This window comes from Tachypleus tridentatus, chromosome 6 (assembly GCF_004210375.1).
Source record: "Tachypleus tridentatus isolate NWPU-2018 chromosome 6, ASM421037v1, whole genome shotgun sequence".
In the NCBI taxonomy this organism is placed as follows: domain Eukaryota; kingdom Metazoa; phylum Arthropoda; class Merostomata; order Xiphosura; family Limulidae; genus Tachypleus; species Tachypleus tridentatus.
In genome coordinates, this window is record NC_134830.1 from 40,496,022 (window position 1) to 40,522,577 (window position 26,556).

Consider the following 26,556-nt stretch of genomic DNA (forward strand, 5'->3'; position numbering starts at 1 on the left):
GGAAAGGGTATTTGTATTTATGACAAAGCTACTAAGATTATCTGCCAACATCCCTTATTTTGAGCCTTTGACCAGAAATATGGTAGCCAATTAACAGCATTCTATCACCCAAGCTAAGAAATTGACCATCACTCTTATAACACACCTATAGCTCAAAGTGTAGGAGATATGATATTATACGGATTCAAACCCAACTAACTAGCTCCAAAATTCAGAACTGTACAATAGGGCCAACTCAACCTATTTTGAAATGGAAATATTATTACTTATGAATCAAGTTACTTTACTGGAGTTTTTTTGGTTTTTTTACAAATAAAATAAATATAAAAAGATTCAGCTTTTACATGAGAATCCATGCCCTCTATGACGAAATTCTGAAACCTACGTTCCAGGGCTACAAATTTGGAAATTAGCACTGAACAACTTTCCAAGCGTGTGATATGTAGGGTTTCAATTAGTGGCAGTACCAGGGGGTACCCGGCATCTAGTACTACTACTGATTTTCAGGATTTCTTATGTTAAGAATCATATCCCATTTGCGGATCTATTGACCCAACATCTTATTTGATGTTTAAGTTTCGCTTTTCTTCCAATTATAAACGACTGGAAGGATTGGGGAAGCATATTTGGTGTGACAGGGATTTGAAAATGCGACCCTCAGATAACAAGTCGAGTGCCTTAACCACTTGGCGATGCCGGACATGATAAAGAACACAATGGAAGAGATGATCAATGCTTTTGTTCATCAGAAGAATCGTGAAAACTTATTGATTATTCGAATTTTATTTGGTCTTATTTATTTGTTAGAAAAGTAAAAAAAAAACTAGCTGCAATGAAAAATTTATGTTTACAGTTTTTGATTCTTAAAAGCAAATCTATGTTGTTGCTTTTTCAAAACAATCAGGGTACTGAAAAATTATGTTTACGTGTTTTTTGTTTTTGTTTTTGTTTTGTTTTTTGTAAATGAGTTGGACGTTGAATTTTCTGCACCGGATAAAACGGAAGAAACAGGCAACAACAAAAATTTTATAACATATACTGCCGCGCATTCCTTGACAGTGTCTGATAAAAAGTAATATGTTAAAGAAATAAAACCCTTAAAAATCTTATTGTCATTTAAACATTTAGACAAAATTATTAAATGAATTAACTGTGGAGTACAAAATTTCAGAATAGGATTAAATATTAAACATATTTCCAAAATGATCCAATTAAATGTGTTATGTGCTTTCGACGACAGTATCATCTTGTCGTTGTTTTCTCTTTATTAAACTACATAGTAAAACAGTCACTCATTTTTTGTATAGTTTAATTTAGTAACTCGATTTATTATACCTTTGTCTTTATATTTTAATATTGTTAATTTCAGCTCGTAAATTATTAAAAACTTCGAAGATGAAAACAGATTTCGTGATGTCCTTTTCTAATTAAAACATTAAAAATTTAAAGCTATTTAGAAACACTAGAGGGATGATAATTTGAATACTACAGTCTTAGAGAGAAAAAAAGATAAAGTGACCTGTGTGTAATGATGGATAGTAGTTGGAACTCAGTAATATTATACTAACAGAAGCAAGTAGTGACACATTTTGACACTTATGATTTCGAAGAAGATAATGTAAGTTATGACATTCTAGAACTTAAGTTTAGTGTAACTAATGTTCAACTGTAGTTACTGTATAGTAATTACCATGACGTGATGTTTGAATAAATTTATACCTTTGTAGATTGTACAAGAACTCGTTAAACGTGATAAACCTTGCGAACTGCAGTGTTTGAATATTTCCAAATAAATTATAATAACAGTTCTTTAAACTATTACTTTATTTTACATAAATTAGAAAAAAATGCTTTCCTATCATTTGCTTAATAATTTTCTGTACAAAAATACTAATTTAAATTTAAATGAGAATACGCTACATACATATTTTCTAGAAATTTATCATTTTAATATTTAGCCAATTAAAGTACGAAGCAACGTTTCGACCTTCTTAGGTCGTCTTCAACGTTGGCAAAAAAAAAAAAAAAAAAAGTTGAAAAGGGTCAGAACGCTGTTGTGTGTTGTGTATCTTAATTAAAGTTTTAATATCCTTTAGGATACGTTTTTCACTTCAAGTGTTTCTCGTCATAAGTGATATATATTATGGGATGATGGCAAATTGTGATGATTGTGTTTTGGCCTTAACATTTGTAAGTGATTTATACATAATACCTCAGGGTAGCAAAATTTCCTGATATATTGCCAATTTCTGCAGAATTTGGACACTGAAACGGTTCATTTAGTACTAATATGGGACATTGAAAAATATTTTCAGGGATGCTTTTATATTTTTTAGGCATAAATCCTCAAAAATTTGATTACTTGAAAATTGCAGTTTTGCTACATTTTCTGGAAAACTTACTCTTTTCCAGCTTTTTTTTGTCTTTATTCTCTTATTCTTTTGTTGTTTTTTTCCATTAAAAAGATGCAAATAAATTACTGTTCTTTTATTTTGTTTTTTGGGTGGATACTAATGTTGGCCTTTGAACTACTGCAGAAGTCATAATGAAACACCTCCTTGGACTCCTAATTCAGCTGCTTGCCTCCTCTTGTTTATTCCTTTTTTGATTTGGTTTATCTTATTTTTTTTCTTTTCACCATGAAATTCCTTTATGGGGTTTGCATTCTTTATTGTCATCTTTTGTATGGAAGATGGTAGAATTTCAATAGGTTCAGGAGAACCCTAGATTTAGCTTTGTTATGTTGTGAGAGAATCAGTGAAAAAAAAAGTTTAGCCAATTGTTGCTGTTTTTTCTGGCTTAAATTGCATTGTGGGACTGAGAACAAATTTATACTGTGGAGGTATGGATTACATGTTAAAATCTGATGAAATTAGAAATATAATGAATATAATTCAAAAGATCAAAAAATGCATAGACTAGGATGGGAAAGTGTAACTATAGTAATATTTTTACTGAGTTAAAACGTGATATAAATGTATGCGCATAATGATAAAATTGGTTATCTTAATTTTTATTTTACCATACCAAGTCTTGTGTTTGTTAATAATTATTAGTGTAAGACAGATGTACATAATAATATACCTCGAATGTTAACTCTACTAATGGCAGACTTCTAGTGTTGATAGTTTACTACTCAGTACTAGTACTAGTTTCTTCTAAGTTCCAAACAGTACCTGAACGTTTGTAACAGAATATGTGTATGTTATTACCATAATGTAATATGTACCTGACTTGTTCCAGATGATTTTAAAGCAGCAACTTAATTTTAAAAAAAATCTAGATAAATAGGTTTATTGAATGGAAGAAAGCAGTTGCTTTAAATCAAGTGAAGTCAAATTGTATTAATGTTACAAGTGGGATACCTCAAATATTAGTGTTTGGAGCTTTGCTCTTTTTGATTTACATTAGTGATATAAATGAATAAATGAACAATAAACTGCTTAATTTTCCCAATGATGTTGTTATAAGCAGTATTTTAATGTTTTAATTCAGTTGTTAGCTATAGGATGCATCATATTAAGATTGTATTAGTCCTAGTATACTTTGGAAAATAAATGAGTGAAAAGTTTTCAAAAAATGCAGAACAAAGATTAGATTATAAATAATGGGTGAACTAGTCAGTTGGTTAAATAAGCTTAGAGTGAAGCAGAGAAGCACTAAGATGTTAGAATGAATCAATTCAGGTGTTTCAGAGGTTGTTTTCATCCTGTTGTACAAAGACATTAACTAAATACAAGACATCTTTATAAAAATTCAACTGAAACACATCCAAATAAAGTTGTATACTAGGTCCTATATATTGTAAACCATGATGTCTGTCCAAATATTCACCTGTCTCCTCTTTATGGCATTTGCTTCCCATGCTATGTTTGCAAATCTGCCCATGCAGACAGAGCTCAACATTCCCTTTTAAAATGATGAGAGAACAGGTGTGAATAACATTGATGCAAAATTTTATTTTGCATACTGGTTATTCTGTCCTAAGTTGTTAGGAAATAATCACACTATCATTCATGTTTTAAAATGTGTAACTTAAAATGTACATTTACCATATGTTATTGTTGTGTAGCTCTTAACATGACTGAAATGTTCAACAAGTACTTTTTACTGAGGGTGGTATAAGTAGCTCAGAGGTTTGACTCTTAGTGGAAATAATGGTGCAGCACAATTAACCTTTTTTAAAGTCCATGAAGTAATTTAAATTGATAGATAAACTTTTTCCATCACTGAAAATAAATGCTTTTGCTTTTTACTTATAATTCAAAGGTAAAACTTTGGCATTTACTATCTGCCATACAAATCTATGCATCATTTCTTCAGGGTTTGGAAAGTGGATTGGGGGCTGTTAGCATTTTTTTTTGGAAAAGTAGCATTACTAAATCATGGTTAAAGTGTTTGAAATACATTCTAAGACTATGTGTTGAAGTTTTTATTTAAACATATAATGTACTGTCATTCATCATATTTTCTTTGAATAATTGGTTTATAATTAGTTATGATACCAAAGATGTAGTTCATGTAATTCAGATCACTCGGCCAATTGAGGGTAATCAAGAGACCAATCAAAGCATTTTGTGTACACATACCTATGTCCTTTGAAGGTCATAGTTACCGTGTCATGAAATAGAAAATGTGTGATGTAATGTGACATGAGATTGCTTCCAATAAATGCAATAATATTCTACCTAACTTTCATTTGTGGCATGCAGAAATAATGGGTGTCATTTGTTGATTCAAGCTATAAAATAGCACTCAAAGCTTGTTTGTTTTTTTAAGACTAAGTCTGTGAGGGAAGTTATATGTATAACTTAAATGTATGTATATAATTTGTAGGAGCTGTAGAGTGTTATGGTATATGTATATTTTCCTTCTATTATCTTAAAACAACAGTTGTTTGGGTAACAAAATTGGTTTAGGTTTCAAAATATAAAAAGGATTGCCATCACTTTTCACAATCAAATAAAATCTTGTTACTGTATTTGTTTACAAATTCTAGTGAGTGACCAGAAATACTGGTATATAAATTGAAATGTTGTGTACACATCGATTTTCTTGTGTAGTCTAACATTTCAATTTGTTTTAAATGTATATTCAGTGTTATTGGTTGTGAACTTTTTTATTTTTCAAAACAGGTCCACATGAACATGACTCCTATCTACAAGTACTCTTGTGTTTCCTGGTGAAAGAAGCAGGCCATTGAACCAAATCAGAATGCTGGATTCACAGTGTTTAGAATTTACAGATGAAGAAGTTCGATCAGAGTTGGAAAAATTGGGTTATCCAAATATTCCTGATGATCAGCTAAAACTATTTAAAAATGGTGACTGCCCAATAACAAAATTTATTTTCTTTGAGTTTTCTTAATTTGAAATAAACTTTGTATGACAATAAGTTGAAGTTGTTGGTTAATTACATGAGTTTCCCAGCAAAAAAAAGTTGTTTTTTGGGGTATCATTTCACATTTAGTGATAAATAACTTCAATAAAGAAACATTTCCTAAAGTTACAAGCTTCTTGTTATATTACCATAAAGTGTATGTTATATACTACGTACATGATTAGTGCTACAATATATATATATATATATATACACACACATGCACGCACAGAGAGATATCATTGTTAGCACACTCACTCTGAGAATTTTATCACACTGAACAGAGAAAATGGTATGTTCTGGTAAATATATGCAGCTATATACTGTGAAAACCCAAATGTATTTTACTTTAATTTATTAGAAACCAACATAAGGACCAGGAAAGCTGCAGATGTGGACCTTTTAACTATGGGAAGGATCATAGGTCATTGTGAACTTGGAACTCTAGTAGAGAAATAGTAAAACTGCTATCTTTAAGCCAATGTTATTCAGTAATATGAAACAGTTCAAGAAAGAAAGTAGTTGTAAGGTTAAAAAAATAGTTGTTACAAATTGGCTTAAATCAGCAATGAAAAGACAAATGACAAAACATTTCATTGCTACCAAAATTACATTGCTAATTCAATTACAATACTTCAATGTACTGTTAAAACCATTTCTAACTGAGTTGGACACCAAAAAAAGAATTGCTTGTAGAAAACCACTAGGATGTAATGGACTAAAGTAAAATATACTCTTATTGGCTAAGGAACACAAACAAGTCATCAGAGTTCTGTAGGTATATGTTTGGTCATATAAAATGAAGTGTTAACTGTATACCAATTTTAGACAGATTTGTGTGTGGTGGAAAACTTGTAAAGCCTGGGATTTCAAATCCCAACAAGAAATTATGAAACATGGTGTTATGATCTGTGGATAATTCTAATATCCAGGAAGGTCTGTATTGAGGAGTGCCTGAATTCTGACAAGTGCTTGAAGGTTTTAATAAAAGATCTACTGCCATTGTTCACATCAGAAAAACTAAACAAATTGCAACTTTTTTCAAGAATGTTGGTCCACACTGCCAGAAAAAAAAACAACTAAGGCCTGGAAATAATGAATTCTTTACCCTGAGCTGCTCAAAATTAAGAATTAATACCAGTCAAACATGTTTGAGAGCATTTAGATAGATGCCTAAGACATTGGAAAAACAATCTAACATCTTAAAAACAGAAAGAGATTGTTTTGGAATAATGGAAAAAGTATGACTTTTGATTAGATTTTACCAAAATCTGATATAAATGATGTTATTCATGCATGTGCTACAGTGTTTTCAGTAACTGAAAAATAGAGTTCTGCATAAGACCTCTTTTAGGCCTTCTTTTGGAATGATAAAATCTAGATCAAATTATTATCCAAAAGTAATTAACTCTCAACCCAAAATAATTCCAATTGTTATTCCTGAAACAGGAAGACCAACTAAGTTTGATATGTAATATTATGGTTGTTGTAATTATTGTTGAATAGATTATGTTGAGGTATAACATGGTTTATATTACAGAGACTTTACTGGTTTATTAACTGAAGACTAAAATCAATCAGTGCTCTCAGTTTGGCTTGCAACTTGTCAAAGCTATAGTGATTTAATATTTTCAAATAATACCACAACACTATATATAGTTTTGACAATTCTAAGAAGATACTCTTCAAACATGTATTTATAAAATGCATCAATTTAATTGGAAGTATCAAAAGACATCAGTATATATTTTATATACTGTTATATTTTTAAAATATTTTTACCTCTAATCCAATAGGAACTTTCAAGTGTTAGGAGTGTGTGTAAATGAATATTACAAATAGTGGTTGGAATGCTACTCTTAGATGTACACTTCTAATGGGACTACATAACAAATGTAGTATCTAAAAGTATAACAGGTGTACCACTTAGTTCTTTTGACAGGTATGACATATCATGCTTTGACATTTTGTGAAAGGCATTCACACCATAACTACTTTGCTTCCCTGTACAAGAGCTAGTGATATTTTTTTTAATTATGAATTTTTCAGATTCATTGGAGAGAGTTTGGAAATGAAGTAGTGGTGATGGTTTTAACTTCTTACATAAGCTTGTAGAATTTGATTAATATTAAAAAAAAATTAATGTTAAGGCATATAGGACTATTTTAGGCAACAATTCTCATATTTACATGAAGCTTGTACAGTTGAGCTTTATTGCTCTCTTTTATTCATTTAAATGATTCTGACAAAAGGTTTAATGAAATGCATGTGAATCATCATTGTGCATTTTATGAACAAGCTTGTCACTCATGTTATACCATTATGTGAAAGCTTAAGTATGGGATAATAGTGCAAGTTTTCTTCATTTAAAGTATATACATTATTCATGTGCCCTGAGTTTCAATTGAAAATGTTTAATTGGAAATAATTAAAATTTTAATGGAATGAACAGTTTTGAAATTCAACTGTGTTTTTCAGATCTGATAAATAATTTGCCAATTGCAGACCACCTATTCAAACTAGTTGTATTAGTACCTCGGGAGTAGACTAATAATGTAGGATATGGTTTTATTTGTATGAGTAACACCTTCTACCTTTTTTTATTAATAAATGTTTTATATTGAAAATTGCTTTTATTGTTGAAGTTTTTGAAGTTAAAGTTTTTATTAAGTAAGTTGAGATTGTAAACACTGTGTCTTTCTGAATCTATCTTGCATAATTGCAAAAGGGAAGAGAGGTCAAATTACTTCCTAAGAATAGGTGTAAAATTCTAGGTTTATGTGATTTTTTAAAATGATCTTTTTTTTTATAAGCTGTTCTGTATTTATTACTATATGAAAATTCTACATTCAGTATTGGCATTTTTTGTGAAGCTAGTAAAGTGGTTTGTTTTGTAGATTTGAGGAAACTTATTTTTGAAGAGAGAAGTAGTAGTAGTCCAAGCAGTTTTTCTACTTTGAGTCCAGTAAGTATCAGTGATGCTGAAACTAGAACTCAAGAAGAAAACCCTGCTTACCAGACACCATCAGATCAGCCGTCATTTACCCGTCCACACATCATAAGAAATTACTCTCCATTTTCTTCTGACCGAGTATGTTACTTGAGATTTAAGATTTTTATTTGAGTTGCTAGTAATATGCTGCTACAAGATTAATCTTATTTTTTAATTGCATAGTTAGGCTTTATTTTCCAGTTTGCTTATATTTATCATTCATGCTGCAATTTTTATAATGATTACAATTAGCAATACAATAAATTGTACATGTGTTTGGAGATTGATAAATTTAAAAGCATGTTCTAAGTGGACCTAGACAGAGTGAGATGAGACTATAAGGTTCTTTTAAAGTGTTTTGATGTTGTATATCATTTCAGTAGTTTAATTTGCTTTTCTTAATGGATCCTTACATGTACAAGTTTGTTGACACCAAGATTCAGAGAGACTGTAATACAATGAATTATACTAGGCCAGTTCACATGCATGCTTTTAGCTTTCATATCTAAGAAACAATATTGACTTGTTAGGAAAAAAAAAAAGTTGTAGAGGAGGTTAGCTAAAAATATTTCTTAAATTAGAGAGTTGATTTAAGTTTTTACAAGATTGCCTGCAGAACTTGTATGAAAAGGTCTCTTTTTTTGTGCTGTTTTCTGAAGACAATATTTCAAAATGTTATGAAAAATGAGTTTGATTTGGGCTAAGAAAACTTGGAATGAACTGATTTCTTATGTAAAAAGAGCATTGAAATTGTTAAAAAGGTAAGAAAACTTGGAATGAACTGATTTCTTATGTAAAAAGAGCATTGAAATTGTTAAAAAGGTAAGAAAACTTGGAATGAACTGATTTCTTATGTAAAAAGAGCATTGAAATTGTTGAAAAGGTAAGAAAACTTGGAATGAACTGATTTCTTATGTAAAAAGAGCATTGAAATTGTTAAAAAGGATGTTTTAATTCTTGGAAAAGACTCGAAGCTTTCAGTCAAGTGTTTAATGTGAGGGGGGGAGTTCTAGAATCCATATATGACTGTTTTGAATGTAAGGATAACAAGGTTACCTCAATATTGATTAAATTTATGGGGAGGTTTCATTGGAAATACTGTAATTTTTGGCCTCATACTAAGTAACTATATTCTATAAATAATGCAGTGATAGAATGGTAAGGTGATTACTAATTACGGAAACTGACTTGTTGAGAGAGGCTTAAAAATACTTTTCTTATTTACTATGGAGCATTAAAAAACTGGAAGTTACCATATTCAGGTATTTAAAATGGTTAATGGTTTAAAGTATCCATGTGTTGGTGCTTTGTCATTGAACAGAAAAGCTTTAAACATAACCATGAAAAATAAATATAGGTTTAAGTTTTTAAATTATTTCTCATGAAATTGGTTGTTGTCATTTGTTTCTTAATATAATTCTCTGACAAGTAGATGGATATGATGGGTCACACTTGCTTTTGTTACATTGGATAGATGTTTGTTAGATTAGAGTGATAACTTTCATGAGCAGAATGGCTTTTATTACTTTTATGCTTATCTAATTTTACATTACTAAGCTTTATAGCTAATTTTGCTTTCTCAAAGTACATAAGCAAACATTTTAGTTTTTCAGTTAGCAGTATGAATGAGTAGACATGGTTTTTCAAAGAGTGTCAGAAGTGGATTTTATCTTGGATGTCATATTATAAGGGTAAAAGTGAAATCTGTGTGTGTGAATATTTTATTCTAGAAACAATTGTTTTTTACCTTATTTCCAATAGAGCTGAGTATTTATATTGATTGATCAAAATCTATGAGCATTGATTGTCACATGAAATAATCATAGTTGTGATTAAATCAATTGTTACTAAAGTAATTAGCTAATCAAAGTTAGTGTTTCTGATTGTTAAGAATTCAGTTATTCAAACAATACAAGTAATTGCAATGTTACCATATGATTTCTCATTACTGTTTTTGGGTAATTCAAAGTTGTTCAGCTTGATCAATGTCAGGGTTTAGTAAATAATATGCTGATTTAAATGAGTGTTTCCAGCTATTACCATTTTTGTTTATTCAAATATCATGAGAATAATTGATTAATTGAATGTGGTAAATTAATGAAGCCAACAATTAATCATTTATAAAATTAAACTAATTGCTGAACTGTAATTCCTAAAATAATAGGTAGCTTTAATGATGCTGGTATCTAGTAATAAACTTCAACATTCTGTATTTTCTAAGACTTCATATGATCTCTGTGTGTGTGTGTGTGTGTGTAGAACGTAATTTAGTGTATTAGTTTGCCATTGGCCACTCATGTACATCAAGTTTAAATATTTTTCTCGCTGAATATTACTACATAGTAAGGGCAATATTAGACATTATTGTAAACATATATAGGTTTCAAACACACTGAACTTAAGCAGTATGCTAATAAGTTAACTTATCATAGAAAGGTTAAAAAAATCATAAGGCCAATTTGGATTATACAGAAATTAAAACTGTATAACTAACTTTAGAAAATGGAAAGCCATGTTAAAGATTATTAGGTGTTTGTAAAAGATAAGGGAAGCTAAAATCAATAATAAGTTAGTTGTTTTACCCTGAACAGAGAGGTGTTATCAGAGTTATTGTCCCTAATTTGCTTTAGAGGATATAGTTTGTGAGTTGTCCTTAATTTCTTTAGAGGGTATAGTTTGTGAGTTTTTGTCCCTAATTTGCTTTAGAAGGTATACTTTGTTTAAAAAAAACAAACTTGTAGTCCAGGTTTTACAATGGTTATGAAGTTTAACCTGTTTGTGAAGAAATATTTCTCTAGTAGCAGAAAAATAAGGAATAGAATAATATTTGTAATTTTTTTTATTTCTCTGTTCATTAGCTTTAGAAGACATTTATTGTAAATAATCACAGTATCATTTTTGTTTCCACCAGTACTGTATACTGATTTTAAAAGATGTGGTTTGTAGTATGCCAAACAGCACATTTGCACTGCCTCCATACTGTTTGTGGACATGAAAGGTAAAGAGTGTAATACTTCATGTGATTTATATAGAACACTAACAATACAGGTAATCTGACAGTAAAGTGGTTAATTTCAGTAAATCATTTTTATATTTAACTTATGTGCCACCTGTAGTTAATGGAAGATTATACATTATATTTAATTTTTTCTCAATATTTAGGAAACTGAACAAAAAATTCTTGAAAAAACACAGTCGAGTAGTGATAATAGTTCTTCTCAAAGTAAGGGCACTCCAAGGACATTAGATTCAAGCACATCATTACAGAGTTCCACCAAAGGAAAGACAATTAAAAGAAAAATTCTGAGGTAACCTTCTATAAAGTTGTTTTTATCAAATACACTTTATAATATGAAATGTTATTGTTTTTTATTTGTAAAAATGACATGTTTTCTTGTGAGGTTTACAGGAAAATCAGTATCTTAATTGATTTGCACATTTTTACTAATGATGTAAATGCACTTTTAAATTATCTGGTTAAACCAGCATTTCTTGGACTATTTGTTATCCATGTCACACTTTAATAAATATCCTTGCTTGTACACACACTCCTCCCACCAGTGTATTTTTCAAATGAGCAAAACATTGTAAGTGATGAGATGTAATTCATGGATACACATCAAAATGCTACGTGTTGCAGTAATTACCTGTTTCCATTAATAAAAAGTATATTAACATGTCAAATATTACATTATTGCACTATTAACTCTCCCAACTGCTTGTGCCTCAGAATATTTTCTAAAGTGTGTGGAAGTTCCTAGGAGGCACAAGCAGTTGTTTTTGTGTGCATGTTTATAAAATAGTTTCACGAAATAACGATTGTGTCTAATGTTTAATTGTAGTATAATTTATATCTTCTCTGTAATGTGAATTGATGTTTTTTTTGCATCCATTATTTTAACAATAGAATATAAAAAATATACAGTTGATTTAAAATAACATATTAAATTTTTTCTATACAGAAAAGTTAAATCTTTAAAAAATTAAAGTGATAGATAAAATTTGCACTTTGTGTATAACAAAGATAATTCAGTAATTAACAATGAAGTTATGATATGATGGTATAAAACCTTTCTACATCATTAATGAAATTAAAAAAAAAATCCAATTCTTAGGATTAGAAGCTGATGTCTAGTATGTGTATTTTAACCTTTAACAAACTACTGTTCTCTCTTGTTTGGAAACCAAGATTTATTAGTTGCCCTTCAACTAACATGGGGATTTTGAAACAGTCATTGAGAGAAAAGGAAAGTTGTGTGAGAAATAAAATGTTGAACTAATATTTCTATTAAGATGCCAGGGTCAGGATAAATATAAACTTTACTTTTGGATGGTCATATATTTTGTTTTAAAAAAATCTGAAATGACTTTGCACAATTCCAATTTAATATCTCTTGTAACCAGAGATCAAATTGGAAATGGTAATTTGTCTTTACAAATTACATTAAATAAGTTTTGTAAAGTTACAACATATAACATAAGATAGTTTTGAATAAAAAAATTGTTAATGCAGTTAGAATTACTATTTTTACTTGAATTACATAACTTGTAATGCAGGTTTGCTCATGTCACCCTCTAAACCTTGGAGAAATACTCTCTGGCTATAATTGGATTAGAAAGACAATTGATAATTTCTTGAAGAATAAAGGGTGGTTTTAACTTTTTACTGTTTTGTCAAAGAGTTGTGTGTAGGGAGAGCCTTGAAGGACTAAATGTCCTCTTGTTATATATATTTTTCAACCAAAAAAAAACTCAAAAACTCTAACCCAAGATTTATGAGATATGGTAGGAAGGGAATTTGTAATAATTCTGACTGTTGATTGTTATTTCTGATAAGTATGAAATAATGAGATCTAATAGTGTACTTTGTTTTTCTCCAGTGGATAGCAATAAAACAAATTAAGTCTTTGAATTTTTATCTGCTTGTTCAAAGTACATTTTGTGGGAAATTGAAGCAGTTCCTTGTCCTAGTAAAAGAAGAAAGGGTTTTATTTGTATTTTTTATCTAAAATATGCTGTTATTGTAACACAAAAATATATTTTTTCCACCCGCAGGCATAGAAATGGTCATTCAGTTATCAGCGAAGAGTCGTACGTTACAACAAATACTGGTTAGTAAAACTGTATATGTGCACTTTAGTACACTGCATGAAAATTCAATGGTAATCATAATTTGTAACATATATGATAAGACAAAACTACTGTTCTAAAGTGATATTAATCATCCCTCATAATTCATTATTATACAAATCAAGCATCTGATGATCCATTATGTGGTCTGAAAGACAAATGGTTGATCATTCAGCTTATACCATAAATAATGGTCTTCTACAGTCTTCTTTTGAGTCACAGAATATGAAGTATTCCAAACTGACCTTGAATAGTAGCTGTAACTTTCAGAAGTCATCAACAGTCAAATAATACATACTTTGAAGACAACCAGAAACAACTGCATTTTATACGCTAGAATGTGATGTACATGACTTCTGTAGAACATACCAAGCTCTTGATGATACAGAATGGTTCCATTAATGGCACATGCTAAAACTACTTTATTCTTTGAATGCTTATACTGCTATGTGCCCCGTGGTGTGGATTCCTGTACATGGTGAGGGGACCTCCCAGGGAAGGTTCTGTTCTTTCATTTTACCTCCTCTGGGATCCAAACATCCACCTGCATGTTTGCCATGCATGGTGACCTGTGAAGGGGAGGAGAGGATTCTGGTGGTTGAAAGGTCCAATTCCAACACACCACTTTGGCCTTGAATTCCTGTAGACAGGTGGTCTTGGGATGTCCCCTCCAAGATCAATCAGCTAGCTCATTTGGGCCAGGGTCAATTGCATGCCAGCATAGAATGTCCTCAACAGGTGAAGTGGACATTGTCTGATACTGGTGTTTGAGTATAGTGCTCATGAAACCCTGGCGTCACTGCAGTGACCTTATGTGGCACTGTAGGGCTCCATGGTGGGTGGGGTCATGGGCACCGAAATATTCTTTTTCTTATTATGGATACCCCTCAAATAAAAAAAAACAAAACAAGTATGACAACATAGAGAAAAATCCGACTGCCGGTAAATGACCATGTATTTATGACTCTGTACAATTAAACTCACAACTTAAATCTGTCCCGCGATTTTTAATTATACATTCTTTAACGGAAAAACCCTTAGGGCAGATGTCTCCATTTTTTATTCAGAAAGGTTTGGAAGGGCTTGCTGGCTCATCTAAATTGGTAAAAAAGTTACGCTCTGGGGACATTTTAGTGACAACATCACAACATTCCAAACTCCTCTTGAAATCAAAGGCCATTGGGGATATACTCATTGAGATTACTCCTCATTCTACTTTGATTTCTTCCAGAAGAGTTATAGTTGAGATGGATTTAAAGACCATTCCCGAGTCAGAGATCCTTGCAGGTTTCACCAGCCAAGGTGTAACAGCCGTGAGCCAAATCTTTACTCGTAAAGACGGGATTATGGAGCCGACAAATGCTCTAATATTAACATTTACAACATTGTGTCCTCCTACCACAATCAAGGCAGGATAACTGAATTGTAAGGTACGGCCATTATGGCCTTATATTCCAAACCCTGTTATATGTTTCCATTGTCAACAATTTGGTAATTCGAAAATGTCTTGTCGTGATTCCTTGACATGTGCCTGTTATGCCGGTAAAGATAATGATGCTTTTGAATGCCAACTAGAACTGCATTGTATTAACTGTAATGGTCCATTTCCTTCCTATTTTACTTCTTGCCCTAAATGGGTAGAAGAGAAAGAAGTACAACGTCTAAAGACAGTTCACAATATTACTTGCCCAGAGGCTCAGAAATTACAATTCCCAGTTCCATCTCAGACTTGTGCTGCTGTAATCCATTCTACTACTATAGTAGGAGTCCAGGCAGACCTTTCTGTTCCTCCTTATTCTTAAAAGTGCATCTCAATCTAGTACCCTCCAAAATAAAAAAAGTTAACGAATCAGTATCTACTTCTTTCTCTGCCCCTACCACATCTTCCAATTATTGCTTAAGTTCACTTTGTTCATGTCTAGGTGTTTCCATGGGGTCTTCCTCTCTTGACACCCCAAAAATTAAATTTGTTCACGCTCTCAATCACTGAAACGTATGCATACAAACACTGACCTGCCCACTTGATCCAGAGCAGGATCAATAGAGAGTGACAGACCCACATTCAGTGAAAAAAAAAACAAAAGAAGGTCACAAACAAAGTTTTTGTCATATTCTTCTCCAAAATAAATAAAAATGGCCATGTTAATTCAATGGAACTGTCGAGGTTTTCAATCAAATGTGAATGATATCAAGGATTTGATTGACTTTTGTCATTTCAAATGTCTTTCTTTGCAGGAAACATTTTTAAAACCTACTAATACAGTCACAATTCAACAATACTCCTTATACTGAAATGACAGGTCATGTGTAGGACAAGGACATGGGGAGTAGTACTACTGGTTGATCAACATGTGCTCACCTGGTCCTTGCCATTTGAATATGCCATTGGAGGCTGTAGACATCTGTATCTCCTTGAGTCATACCATCACTGTTTGCTCTCTGTACCTTACCCCTGGAAGAAGGTATAATCAGTCAGACCTTGATACCCTCATTGAGCAACTGCTACCCCTATTTTTAATTTTGTGGGATCTTAATTAGCATAATTCTCTCTGAGGTGGTTCCAGTATTGATGTGAGGGGTTGTGCTATAAAGTATATGCTCTTGAATTGCAACCTGTCTATTTAATACTGGCTTTTACACTTATTTTCATGCACCCAGTCAGTCATTTACTGCTATAGATCTTTCTATCTGCTCCCCTTCACTTTTCACTTGCTTTTCTTGGGATGTTGACATCAATCCATGAGGTAGTGATCATTTTCCTATCATATTAAGAGAGACTGGCTATGGTCAGTGGAAGTTGGACCAGGCAGGCTGGCCCTCTTTCACTGCTCTCTTGGAACTTGATCCTGCCATCTGATGTAAATCATCAATAGATTATTGTGTAGCAACAGTAACTAACTGTATTGTCCAAGCAGCTGTTCAGTGCATCCCCAAAACCTCGACAACTTTCCCATGGCATCACCACCCTTGTTATATAACACATAAAGCTCAGAAATGTGCTCGAGATAAATTTTGTAGATATCCCACACTTTCAAACCACATTGCATTTCAGTAAGCCTGGGTACATGCTCGGCGAGTTAATGTCAAAACCAGAAGGTATCTTGGATTAAATGCACCTCCATCATTTCTTTAAGTACCAGTTCAAAAGTTATATGGAACAAGATCCAGAAGGTGAGTAGATAGCATACTTTTGTCTCCCTTTGTTTAATATCCAATGGCCATGAAGTTGCTGATGCTCAGAGCATTTCCAATACTCTTAGTGAAAGTTTTTCTCATGTATCTAGCTCTTCAAACTCATTCCCTTCCTTCTTAGCTATTAAAACACAAGTTGAACATCTGTCTTTCCTTTTCGACTGATCATCCCAATGACTACAATTGCCCTCTTACACTGGTGGAACTCAAACTTGCACTTCATCAGTCCGGTAATACATCAGTTGGACCTGATGATATACATTATGAGATTCTATGCCAACCTTTCTCCTGCCCCTCTTACTATATTCCTGGCTGTCTTTAACTGCATATGGCAGGAGAATGTCTTTCCTGATGCTTGGTGCCAAGCTATTGTACTCCTTATTCTTACACCTGGGAAGGATAAAAAGATTCCTCTGAATAACCATCCCATTGCTTTGAGTTGTCTCAGTAATACCTTAGGGAGGATGATTAATGATCATCTTGTTTGGTTCCTTGAATCAAACAACCTGCTCTCACCCACTCAGTGTGTGTTCGAAGACAATGCTCCACAATAAACCACTTAATTTGCCTTGAAACATCAGCCAGAGAAGCCTTTTTGAAGCGACAACATCTTGTTACTATTTTCTTGATTTTGAGAAAGCTTATGATACAACATGGTGTTATGGCTCCTTGCAAGACCTTCACTCATATGGATTGTATGACAATTTGCCACTTATTAAGTATTTTTTAATGAACCACTGATTTCAGGTCTGTTCGTGTAGACCTAACACTTTCCCATTTTTTCTCACAGGAACTTGGAGTCTCTAAAGGCTGTGTTCTGAGTGTCCAACTTTTCATTATAAAGATTAATGCCATCAGTGAACAGCTACCCCCTACAGTTTCAAATGGTCTTTTCGTTGATGACTTTCACATCTCATGTCAGTCATCAAACATGAGGTTTATTGAGCAGCAGCTACAAACTGTAATCATTCATATACTTAAGTGGACCACAGCAAATGATTTTCAGCTTTATCTAAAACTGTTTGTATACATTTATGCTGCACACTGGGTATTCACTGAGATCCAGAACTTCGTATTGATGATGTTGTACTTCCTGTCATCCCTGAAGCAAAGTTCTTAGATCTCATATTTACTGTAAATTAAACTTTATTTCACATATCAAGTAACTTTATGTCAAATGTATAAGAGCACTGAACATCCTTAGTGTCCTCTATTCCACCTCTTGGGGAGCAGATTAATACTCCATGCTTAAAATTTATTGTGCCATTATCTGATCCAAACTTGACTATAAGACTGATTTATGGTTCTGCCAGAACCTGAGCACTGAAAATGTTGGATCCTATCCACCATCAGGGGTTTTGGCTTTGCACTGGGGCCTTTCGTACTTCTCAAGTTCAAAGTTTCTACATGGAGTCCCATGAACCCTCTGTATATTCACCGTTTGCAACTCTCTTATGTATACTTCCAAACTTTGATCTTTACCACAGCATCCTACTTGGGGTTGTGTTTTCTATCTTCAGTGGGCTGCACTTTTTTATAATAGAAAATCTGCCATTGTTCATTTTAGCCTTCTTATCCAGGCACAATCAGAAAAATTGGATTTATCTTTGAATAGCATAGCAGTATCCACAGATTGGCCTCTTCCACCATGGCTAATTACTATAACTAACTGTGACCTATCTTTAAGTCATTTGAGGAAGGCAGATACTCCTGCTTGGAAATATCACTCTTTATTTGCTAAACATCTTTCAAACAATCCATTCATTCCCATATATACAGATGGCTCAAAATCAGGTGCCTCTGTTGGTTCTGTCATGGTTTGTTACATTTGGATTGTAGCACACACAATCCACTCTGCAGTTTCTGAGTTCACTGCTAAATTGTATGCCATTTCTCTTGCCCTGAATCATATTGAAACTATGCAATATGCGAATTGTATGATCTATACTGATTTGTTCAGCTGTCTGTTGGCCCTGATATCATTCCATGTTAGTTACCATTCTATTCTTATCAATATCCAAAACAAACTGGTCTATCTCAGTCCAGTTTTCTTGGATACAAGGTTATGTTGGTATTCGTGGGAATGAGCTAGGTGATAGAGCAGCAAAGTCCATTTGCTCTGGCTCTATCACCATCATTCCTGTTCCATACATTGACTATGGCCCAGTTATTAAAACCCGACTGTACATCAGTTGGCAGTCGACCTGGAGTGAGCAACGAAATAACAAGCTTTTTCAAATCAAGCCTTCTTTAGTTATTTGAACATATTTTTAAGGTAGGTTTGCCCTTCACATTAGCCAATGTTATAGGTGATACTGGCTGCCTCACTCATGTTTTTATGTTTTTAAGAGCCATTGGTCTATTTAACTTCAGGTTTTTATTGGACTGTACATTGTTTTAACATGATTTCTTTTACACATTTTAATTTTATTTTGACCTGAACCCATGATTGGAAAGGCCAACTTCAGGTAACTGACAGCAAGTTTGAACTTAATGCGTCGGTCTTCCTGGTGGGTCTTAATTTTATGTATTTTTTATCTTAATTTCCATATACCATTATAGTATACTGCATCTTGTTTGGTGCAGATAACCTAGTAGCTTTGTGCCAATAAACACGAAATACCTACCTACCTACTGCTGTGTTGATGAATCTAGCCCTGACTAGGCCTAAAGGGTAATAATACCATCCAATAATCTATATATTCGTTCAAGAAAAGAGGATTGACATAACAGTATCATGCATTCTTGTCATCAATAGAATACTGTTTGGAATCTCAATGTTATTTCATCAAGCAACTTTAGACACATATCTTCTGAAAATGTGTTTTGAAAGAAATCGAGAAATGACCTTTCTTAGGGGGACCATCTACTTATTGAAGTAAAGTACCAGGAACTGTGAAGATGAAAGGCTACCTGCAACAAGTTTTCATTTTATGAGCATTGACTGAATGTCATTCATTTGTTTTTTAGATAAGATAATCAATGGCTGACTGATATAAAATGAAATGAGAGGACATGTTTCTTTATTGCCAAACAGTGTTTGCCTTGTCATAACTAGAAAAATAAAATTTCAATTATTTGAATTCTTCTACTGAGTTTAGGTGTCTAGTATGTGGTTATAATTGTTAGATGATTAAGTGTACAAACAAATTTGTGATAAAGACAAACCACTATATATATGGACATTATTTCCTGATTTAGTATTTATCTATTTATTCATGTAATAGTATTTTTTAATTTTCATCTACAGATTTAAAATTCATTGTGCATAAAATTGTAGACATCATTCTTACATGGAGAGTTAATTTTTATTGCTTTTTATTCACTGTTTTATTTCCTATCAGTAATGGTGTACATACCTAATACCTTAATAATATATGAATATTTTAATAGCCAAGATTCAGAGATTCAATTTTTCACTTGGATCAATTTTCCTTTAATATACCATAATTTTCAAGTTTTTTAATTATGGTGTTTTTTAATTTTAACATAATTATGTTAACTTTTTTCTATGTGAAGTTAAATATTTTTGAAAGCTCTGGAATGTTACCTTTTAAGAAATGTACTATTTCCTTATAAAGCAAAGCCTAGGCCTGACATTACCAGGTGGTTAGGGTGCTTGCCTCATAATCTGAGGGTCATGGGTTAGAATTACCATCACAACAAACATGCTTGCCCTTTCAGGTGTGGGAACATTATAATGTGTGATGGTCAATCTCACTGTTCATTGGTAAAAGAGTAGCCTAAATGTTGGCAGTAGATGGTGATGACTAGCTGTCTTCGCTCTAGTGTTACGCTGCTAGATTACGGACAGGTAGTGCAGATAGCCCTCATGTAGCTTTGTGGGAAGAAAAAAAACAAACAAAAAAACACGAAAACAAGACCTGGCTGTGCATTTAACATTTTTGTTAGATTCTGTACTTAGTTTAACAAACAAACATATGCATATTTTAATGCAAAATATCGCCTATCAGCAAGTTATAAAAGTTCATGAGAAAAATGTTTTATGTCGGCTGTTTTGAAAGGAAAAGGTTTTTCTCATACTTCCATAATTAATTATGTTGTTTTCAGACCTTTCTTCACCATCAGATTTATATTCATATGATGATTCTGTGAAGGTGGGACAAATTCCAAGAGTTAAAAGGGTATGTTATTTTATGGTTTAAATGAAAAAGTTTTGTTTCTTCAAATGATTATCCCAATGGTTTGCATGTAATATTTTGGATATCTTCAGGACATTTTGCAGTACAAAATTTTGCTCTACCAAGTATTGAACATAGACCATATGTAACTGGTGGTTTTAAAACCAGGTTTTCAAGTAAATCTTTCCTTTATAGAAGTAGTATTATGTGGATCAGCCACCAAAGTTCTGTGAAAACTGACGTATTTAAGCAATGGTTAGAATGTAAGCATTTTTGAATTGTTATTAAGTTTCTGGTATTCATGGTTTGGTTTTCAGTCTTAAGGTTATTAGTAAGAGAACACTGATGGGGAGGAAACTTGTTTATTTCAACATGTATAGTTATACCTTAGTAGAGAAAACCCACAACCTAATAAGTTCCAGTAACTTGTAGAATTTTTGTTTTGAATATATTTGTATTACAAGAATAAATTCATAACTTTCAGGAGTTAGTATTGTCAGGACTCTACAATGGCAGAATTGATAGACTGATAGCCACATTAAATATTTCTGGATAATAGGCATTTAAGAATTAGGTTTCAGGGTTTAGTTTCAGTTGCATATTCATTCTTTGATGAGAAGTTATTCAGAAAAAAACTGGAGTTAGGTTTCTAATGGAAACTGTATAGATAGATAAATTCTAAGCATTTACAAAATGTGCTTTTCATGGTTTTTCTTTGTAATTTCTATTGTCATTCAGTTAATTTATATATGACATGTTTTCTGTTTTGGAGTAGGGATAGAGAGGTGAATTTTATTGTAATTTTGAACAGTTTACAATTTGTGATTGGTTATGTAAACATTTAAAAATATTGCTTTAACTTCAAAGTTTTCCTGCTTTATCATTATTATTATCTAATTATCGTTACAATAAAGTATGTGTAAAGGGTTTTATAGTGGACTGCTGTTAGTTTGATTTAATGAACTGTGACTAGTGTTTATTTTACTTCAGGTTATTCTATCTCCATCTGTTATTTAGATATCTTCCTACTTTATTTCTACAGTTATTATATTTTATGTTGGTAAAGGTTTTACGCTTTTGAACTGAGAGACGTAACTATTGATCATAGTACTTTGATCAGTAGATATGTTCCTAGTTCATATTAATTTAAAATTGAGTTAAGTTTTGCATATATGGTGTACCAATTTTTTTTTCTTTTATTTGACACCCATGGCTTGAAGTTCTGTGCTTTCTCTATAGTTTTCCTCACAATATCTGTACAAATGTTTAAGTATTTATGAGACAAACCAAAACCAAAGGACATTCAGAACTGTGGAAAGGCTAACTGAATCTGAATAAATCGGCTGTCTCTGTACAAAATTTTTATTGTTTTGTTTCTTGACACCAACACTATGTAACAAAATGTTTACTTTCTCTTGTTCCTGAGCAGAAAATGTTATTTTCCAATTGCTTATGTCTAAAGTAAATGGAAAAGGCCTATTTTTCTGTTCAAACTTTGCTTTTGTGACCTGGGAGCACATAATGAAAACATGATGGGAGATTATATTTGGGGGCTGATACTTGAAAGTGATTTAAAGTTGCAAATCTTAAAAAACTACTCACTTCTAAACATTTATGTTCATTTTTGTATAACTTTATTATAAATATATGTAAATCTTGATTCATATGTTTTATTCAGACCTTATGTAAATGAAAATGTGCAAATTTGCCTATTTTTACATAGAAAATAGGTTAATTTCTAAATTTCATTATCCAGGTTACAAAAGCAAAGTTTGAAGGGAATAGTGGTCAGTTTCTGTACTTTTACAACATAAGCAATTAAGAAATAACACATACTATCCAGGAACAAAATTTGTGTTACATAGTATAATCTCGTGTTCATGGTATTTATCTTTTAAAACCCAAATTGAACTTTTCCAGATAAATATGCTTAGATACTCATCTAACAGTTGTAAGTAACAAAGTAATTTTCAGTTAAGTTTGATATTTATGCCATACTCCCTACACAGTATTTGTTACTAAACTTGATGTTCTTAGTTCCTAATTATGTTAAGCTGATGCATTTCAATATTAAAGGTTTCACTGTAGCATTAAAAGTTATGAAATAAAATATCTTAGCTTCTGTTATATCACATGTAGTAAAAGATTGTTTTTATTTTAGTCATTGTCATATCTTAACTTTCACTCTTATTTTTTGTATGAGTGGTAATCAGTTTTTAATTTTCTTTTCTAATAATTGATGACCTTACTTTTAACTCTTTTGAGAACTCAGTAAACTTTTCATGTTTATTACATATTGTGATGTATCTGGTGTAGTACATGTTACATTTGTAGTATACACATGAATTGTGTTTTTATTCTTATATTCAGCTGTCACGCTCTCTAGGAGATTTGAGTCGAATCAGTCAACGATCTACTAAATCAGGTACGTATACAAGGAATTCTGGACGTTTTAAAAATTAAAAGATTTTATTTTTAATAACTCCAGTTATTGCTGTAATAAAATTTGAAAAAGGTTGTGTTTGATGTTTATTTCTATAAATATCAAGTGCCTGATATGTATATGGTTGATTGTCTGTTTTATTTTCTTTTTCAATAAAATAGAACTAAAATATTTTCTCAATTTATTTCATTCAGCTGATCTTTTTATAAAAATGGAGTTAAGTGTAATGAATTTCTTCTTTAAAAATGTCACTTTGTATACACACAAAAACATGCAACTAAATTATTTCTACTGATGATTTCCGATATGTATTAATTTAGTCTGAGTGGTAAGTTATTTTTATGCTAATTATAAAAATATTTTATTTGCATAACCTCCTAAATGAATATCAAATGTTTTTTGGTAAAACTTTGTATTTTATCTTTGTTTTCTTTACCCTAAAACTAACTTAGGGAAGTCATGAAAATATGAAATAAATTAGAAATACCCTACATTGGTTGTAATTATTGACTAAAAAGTACCACATTACTTATCTTAACACTGTTAAGTTTTATCCTTTTTCTTTCAGTTGTTTGATTTTTATTTCCATGTTTTTACATTGGAATAGTAATTTTGGCATAAAAAAAAGTCCCACTTGGAACCTATTAATTATTTTATGTAGAGTTTACATGATTTGGTGTCATATTTTGCAAAAATGTTGCAAGTGGAATAAATTTCCACAATTATCCCTTCAGAAGTTAATAGAATAGGAAAAATGTTTTTACATCTTACTCAATAAAACTAAATACATCAAAAACGTTTTGAAGGTAGTGTGCTTGCAACTGAAAAGTAAACTTGTTTTTTTATAAATTCTACTAGACACAAGTCTGTGATTACTTGAGCTTGCTCTTCAGCAAGTTCTGTTTAATTGTTTGTTTTAAAACTTGTTTCATTATATTAATTGGATTATTAGGTAAATACAGCAACTATTTTCATTACTGCATACTTGAATTAATTGGTAATACAAATACAACACCAGTTAATCTCTTTCTTTGCAAATGAATTTTTATCCATATTTAGAGTTTGATTGTGTGGTTTTTTGTTTTTGTCACAGAACAAAGAAATTGCTGTCCTCTAACTAGTAAATGTAGTTAATTTTTATAATACTGTTTAAACAAGCATTAAATCCTTAATTATTAAATGGTTGTTTAACTTAAGTGTTAGTCTTATTAATATTTATTTAATTACATAAAGTTAACTTTCAATGCACTAACATTTACAGTTATTTTACTGATTATTTGAATGTCTGGTCTTATCAGTTTCAGATGTTATATCAAATATATAAATGAAAATTATCCAAAAATAAATGCACACAAAATGAGAGTAATTTACAAAAATAAGATAATTCTTTAACTGACTAAAAATTCTATTGTCAATGTAACTTTGATACTCACTGTTTTTTTTTTTTTTTTTGAAGTATCAAAATATTGAAATTTATAGTGTAATATTCACAACAATACCAAGTTACTTTGTGTAGCAAATTGCCAAATTAATTCATGCTTTTATATAAAAGCAACAAAATATCTTTTTCAGAACTGGACGTATTATTGTAAAAGCTGTGATACTAAACTTCAAATAAAATAAGATGGCATACTGAGTCCATGATTTTGTTTGTGTGTTTAAATTATTATAGCTCCTGTTCTTCTAACAAATGACTTTCTCAAATTATCAGTCACGTGACAATCTGTTTGCCTTTATTTAAGCAACTAAACATCTTATTCTCTCTTTTCAAACACTTAGGTGTTCGACCTGCACCTGGTTACCTTAATAAAGCAATGTACAACAATAGGTGTGATCCTGTTGCACGCTATCATCAATACAGACAATACTGGGAAACTTACAAACCCCCTGGTGAAAAATTACGCAGAGATCTACGCTGGAATGTTAGAGGACAGATGTTAGAATATGATGCTGTTGTTAAGGTAAACAATTTTAGAATTTAATATGGATGGAAATAAATGTGTTGGAATGTCATTTTTCTTAATTATATCACTATTTAAATAAACAAGACAATTATGTTAGTCCTATTAAACATTTGATAAAATAAAACTCAACAAAATCTCCATATTTTTATTTCTGGTTACAAAACATTAGCCTAGTCATTTGAAGGTGTTAAAACTAATTTTACATGATTTATTAGTTTGTATTTTTTCCTTGGTCTGATTTTGTGCTTTTTAGAAACTGAATTTCCTTGTGTAGGAAAAATACCATTGTATTTCTTTTTCTCCTTTTTAGGGAAGACCATTTCACTATCCTCCATACAGTTTATGACATAAGTATTTTAGTAATAGATGATGCATGACATATGATTTGACTCTTGAGTTTACTAGAACAAACAAATGTTTTGTCTTTTAACACATGTTTGAGTTGCACTGTAAAAATTAATTTTGCATATTTTTTTTGTACTGTTGGTTGCACGTATATATCTAATTTCATTCTATTAATTTATAATGTGCAACAGTGAAAAATGTAATGTGTAAAAATTTTTAAATAATTGTGTGGGATATATATATTGAACAAATAAAGTTTATTTTCGAACTACTTTCATGCTATTAATTTATAATGTGCAACAGTGAAAGATGTAACTTGGAAAAATTTTAAATAATTGAGATATATTGAACAAATAAAAACAGTTTATTTTCAAGCAACTGTGAAATTTGAAAAATGTAACAGTGTATTTAACTGCTCAGTCTGAAAGTCAATGAAACTGCATTCTGAGGGTAAGGTGGGCTACAGAAGTGTGTCAAGGTTTATAGTTTTCAAGTTATAACAATTTACTACCATTGTAACACACATTTCAGTAGTGTTTAACAATGAAGATGTGGATGTTTCTCTTTTAAAAAGTAGAATTTTTTTTTGGCATATCATGATTGGTCAATTGAAAATAACTTACAAATATTAATCTTAATTGGTTGAAAGCAAAGATTAAAATTACTGATTGGTCTATAGTGTCTTGCCAACAATGATTTTGTGGTGCTGCTGTTCGCTACAACTAAAGTCTAATTTTTCAGACCATACTCTCTCCTGCAGCTGACTTATGCATTTGTCTGACAGTTTGAGCAGAAACTATTCCAAAAAGGACAGCGATAACTGGACATGCTGCACTAGTGCTTTTGCACACATTGTATGCATTATTGCAAAAGGGAAGTATGAAACTTTGTAATATCAAACATTTTTATATTACTCTAAACATTTCTCATAATATAGAGATCAACAGTATAGCACAACTACTACACTTC

General features: G+C 31.5%; 1 protein-coding gene across 2 annotated transcripts; it reads left to right on the forward strand.

Annotated features, from left to right (window-relative positions):
• Positions 1–1,480: 1,480 nt before the first annotated feature.
• Positions 1,481–25,856, forward strand: Hyls1 (Hyls1 centriolar and ciliogenesis associated). Of its 2 annotated transcripts, none has more exons than XM_076504216.1 (9): positions 1,481–1,618; positions 5,136–5,323; positions 8,277–8,470; positions 11,534–11,679; positions 13,427–13,482; positions 20,765–20,838; positions 23,206–23,260; positions 25,058–25,239; positions 25,553–25,856. In XM_076504216.1, exons 2-9 carry the CDS (start codon positions 5,215–5,217, stop codon positions 25,586–25,588), a joined length of 852 nt encoding a protein of 283 aa, XP_076360331.1. In that variant the 5' UTR covers positions 1,481–1,618; positions 5,136–5,214; the 3' UTR covers positions 25,589–25,856. The 2 variants fall into 2 exon arrangements, with proteins under 2 accessions (XP_076360331.1, XP_076360333.1); XM_076504218.1 differs by lacking the exon at positions 1,481–1,618 and adding an exon at positions 2,053–2,190.
• The last annotated feature ends 700 nt before the right edge of the window (positions 25,857–26,556 follow it).

Bases quoted from the DNA above. Each gene is read 5' to 3' on its own strand.
- Hyls1 (XM_076504216.1), top strand. From the start codon at position 5,215: ATGCTGGATTCACAGTGTTTAGAATTTACAGATGAAGAAGTTCGATCA. The intron at 5,324-8,276 runs GTGACTGCCCAA...TTTGTTTTGTAG, and splicing joins GCTAAAACTATTTAAAAATG to ATTTGAGGAAACTTATTTTT. The intron at 8,471-11,533 runs GTATGTTACTTG...CTCAATATTTAG, and splicing joins CTCCATTTTCTTCTGACCGA to GAAACTGAACAAAAAATTCT.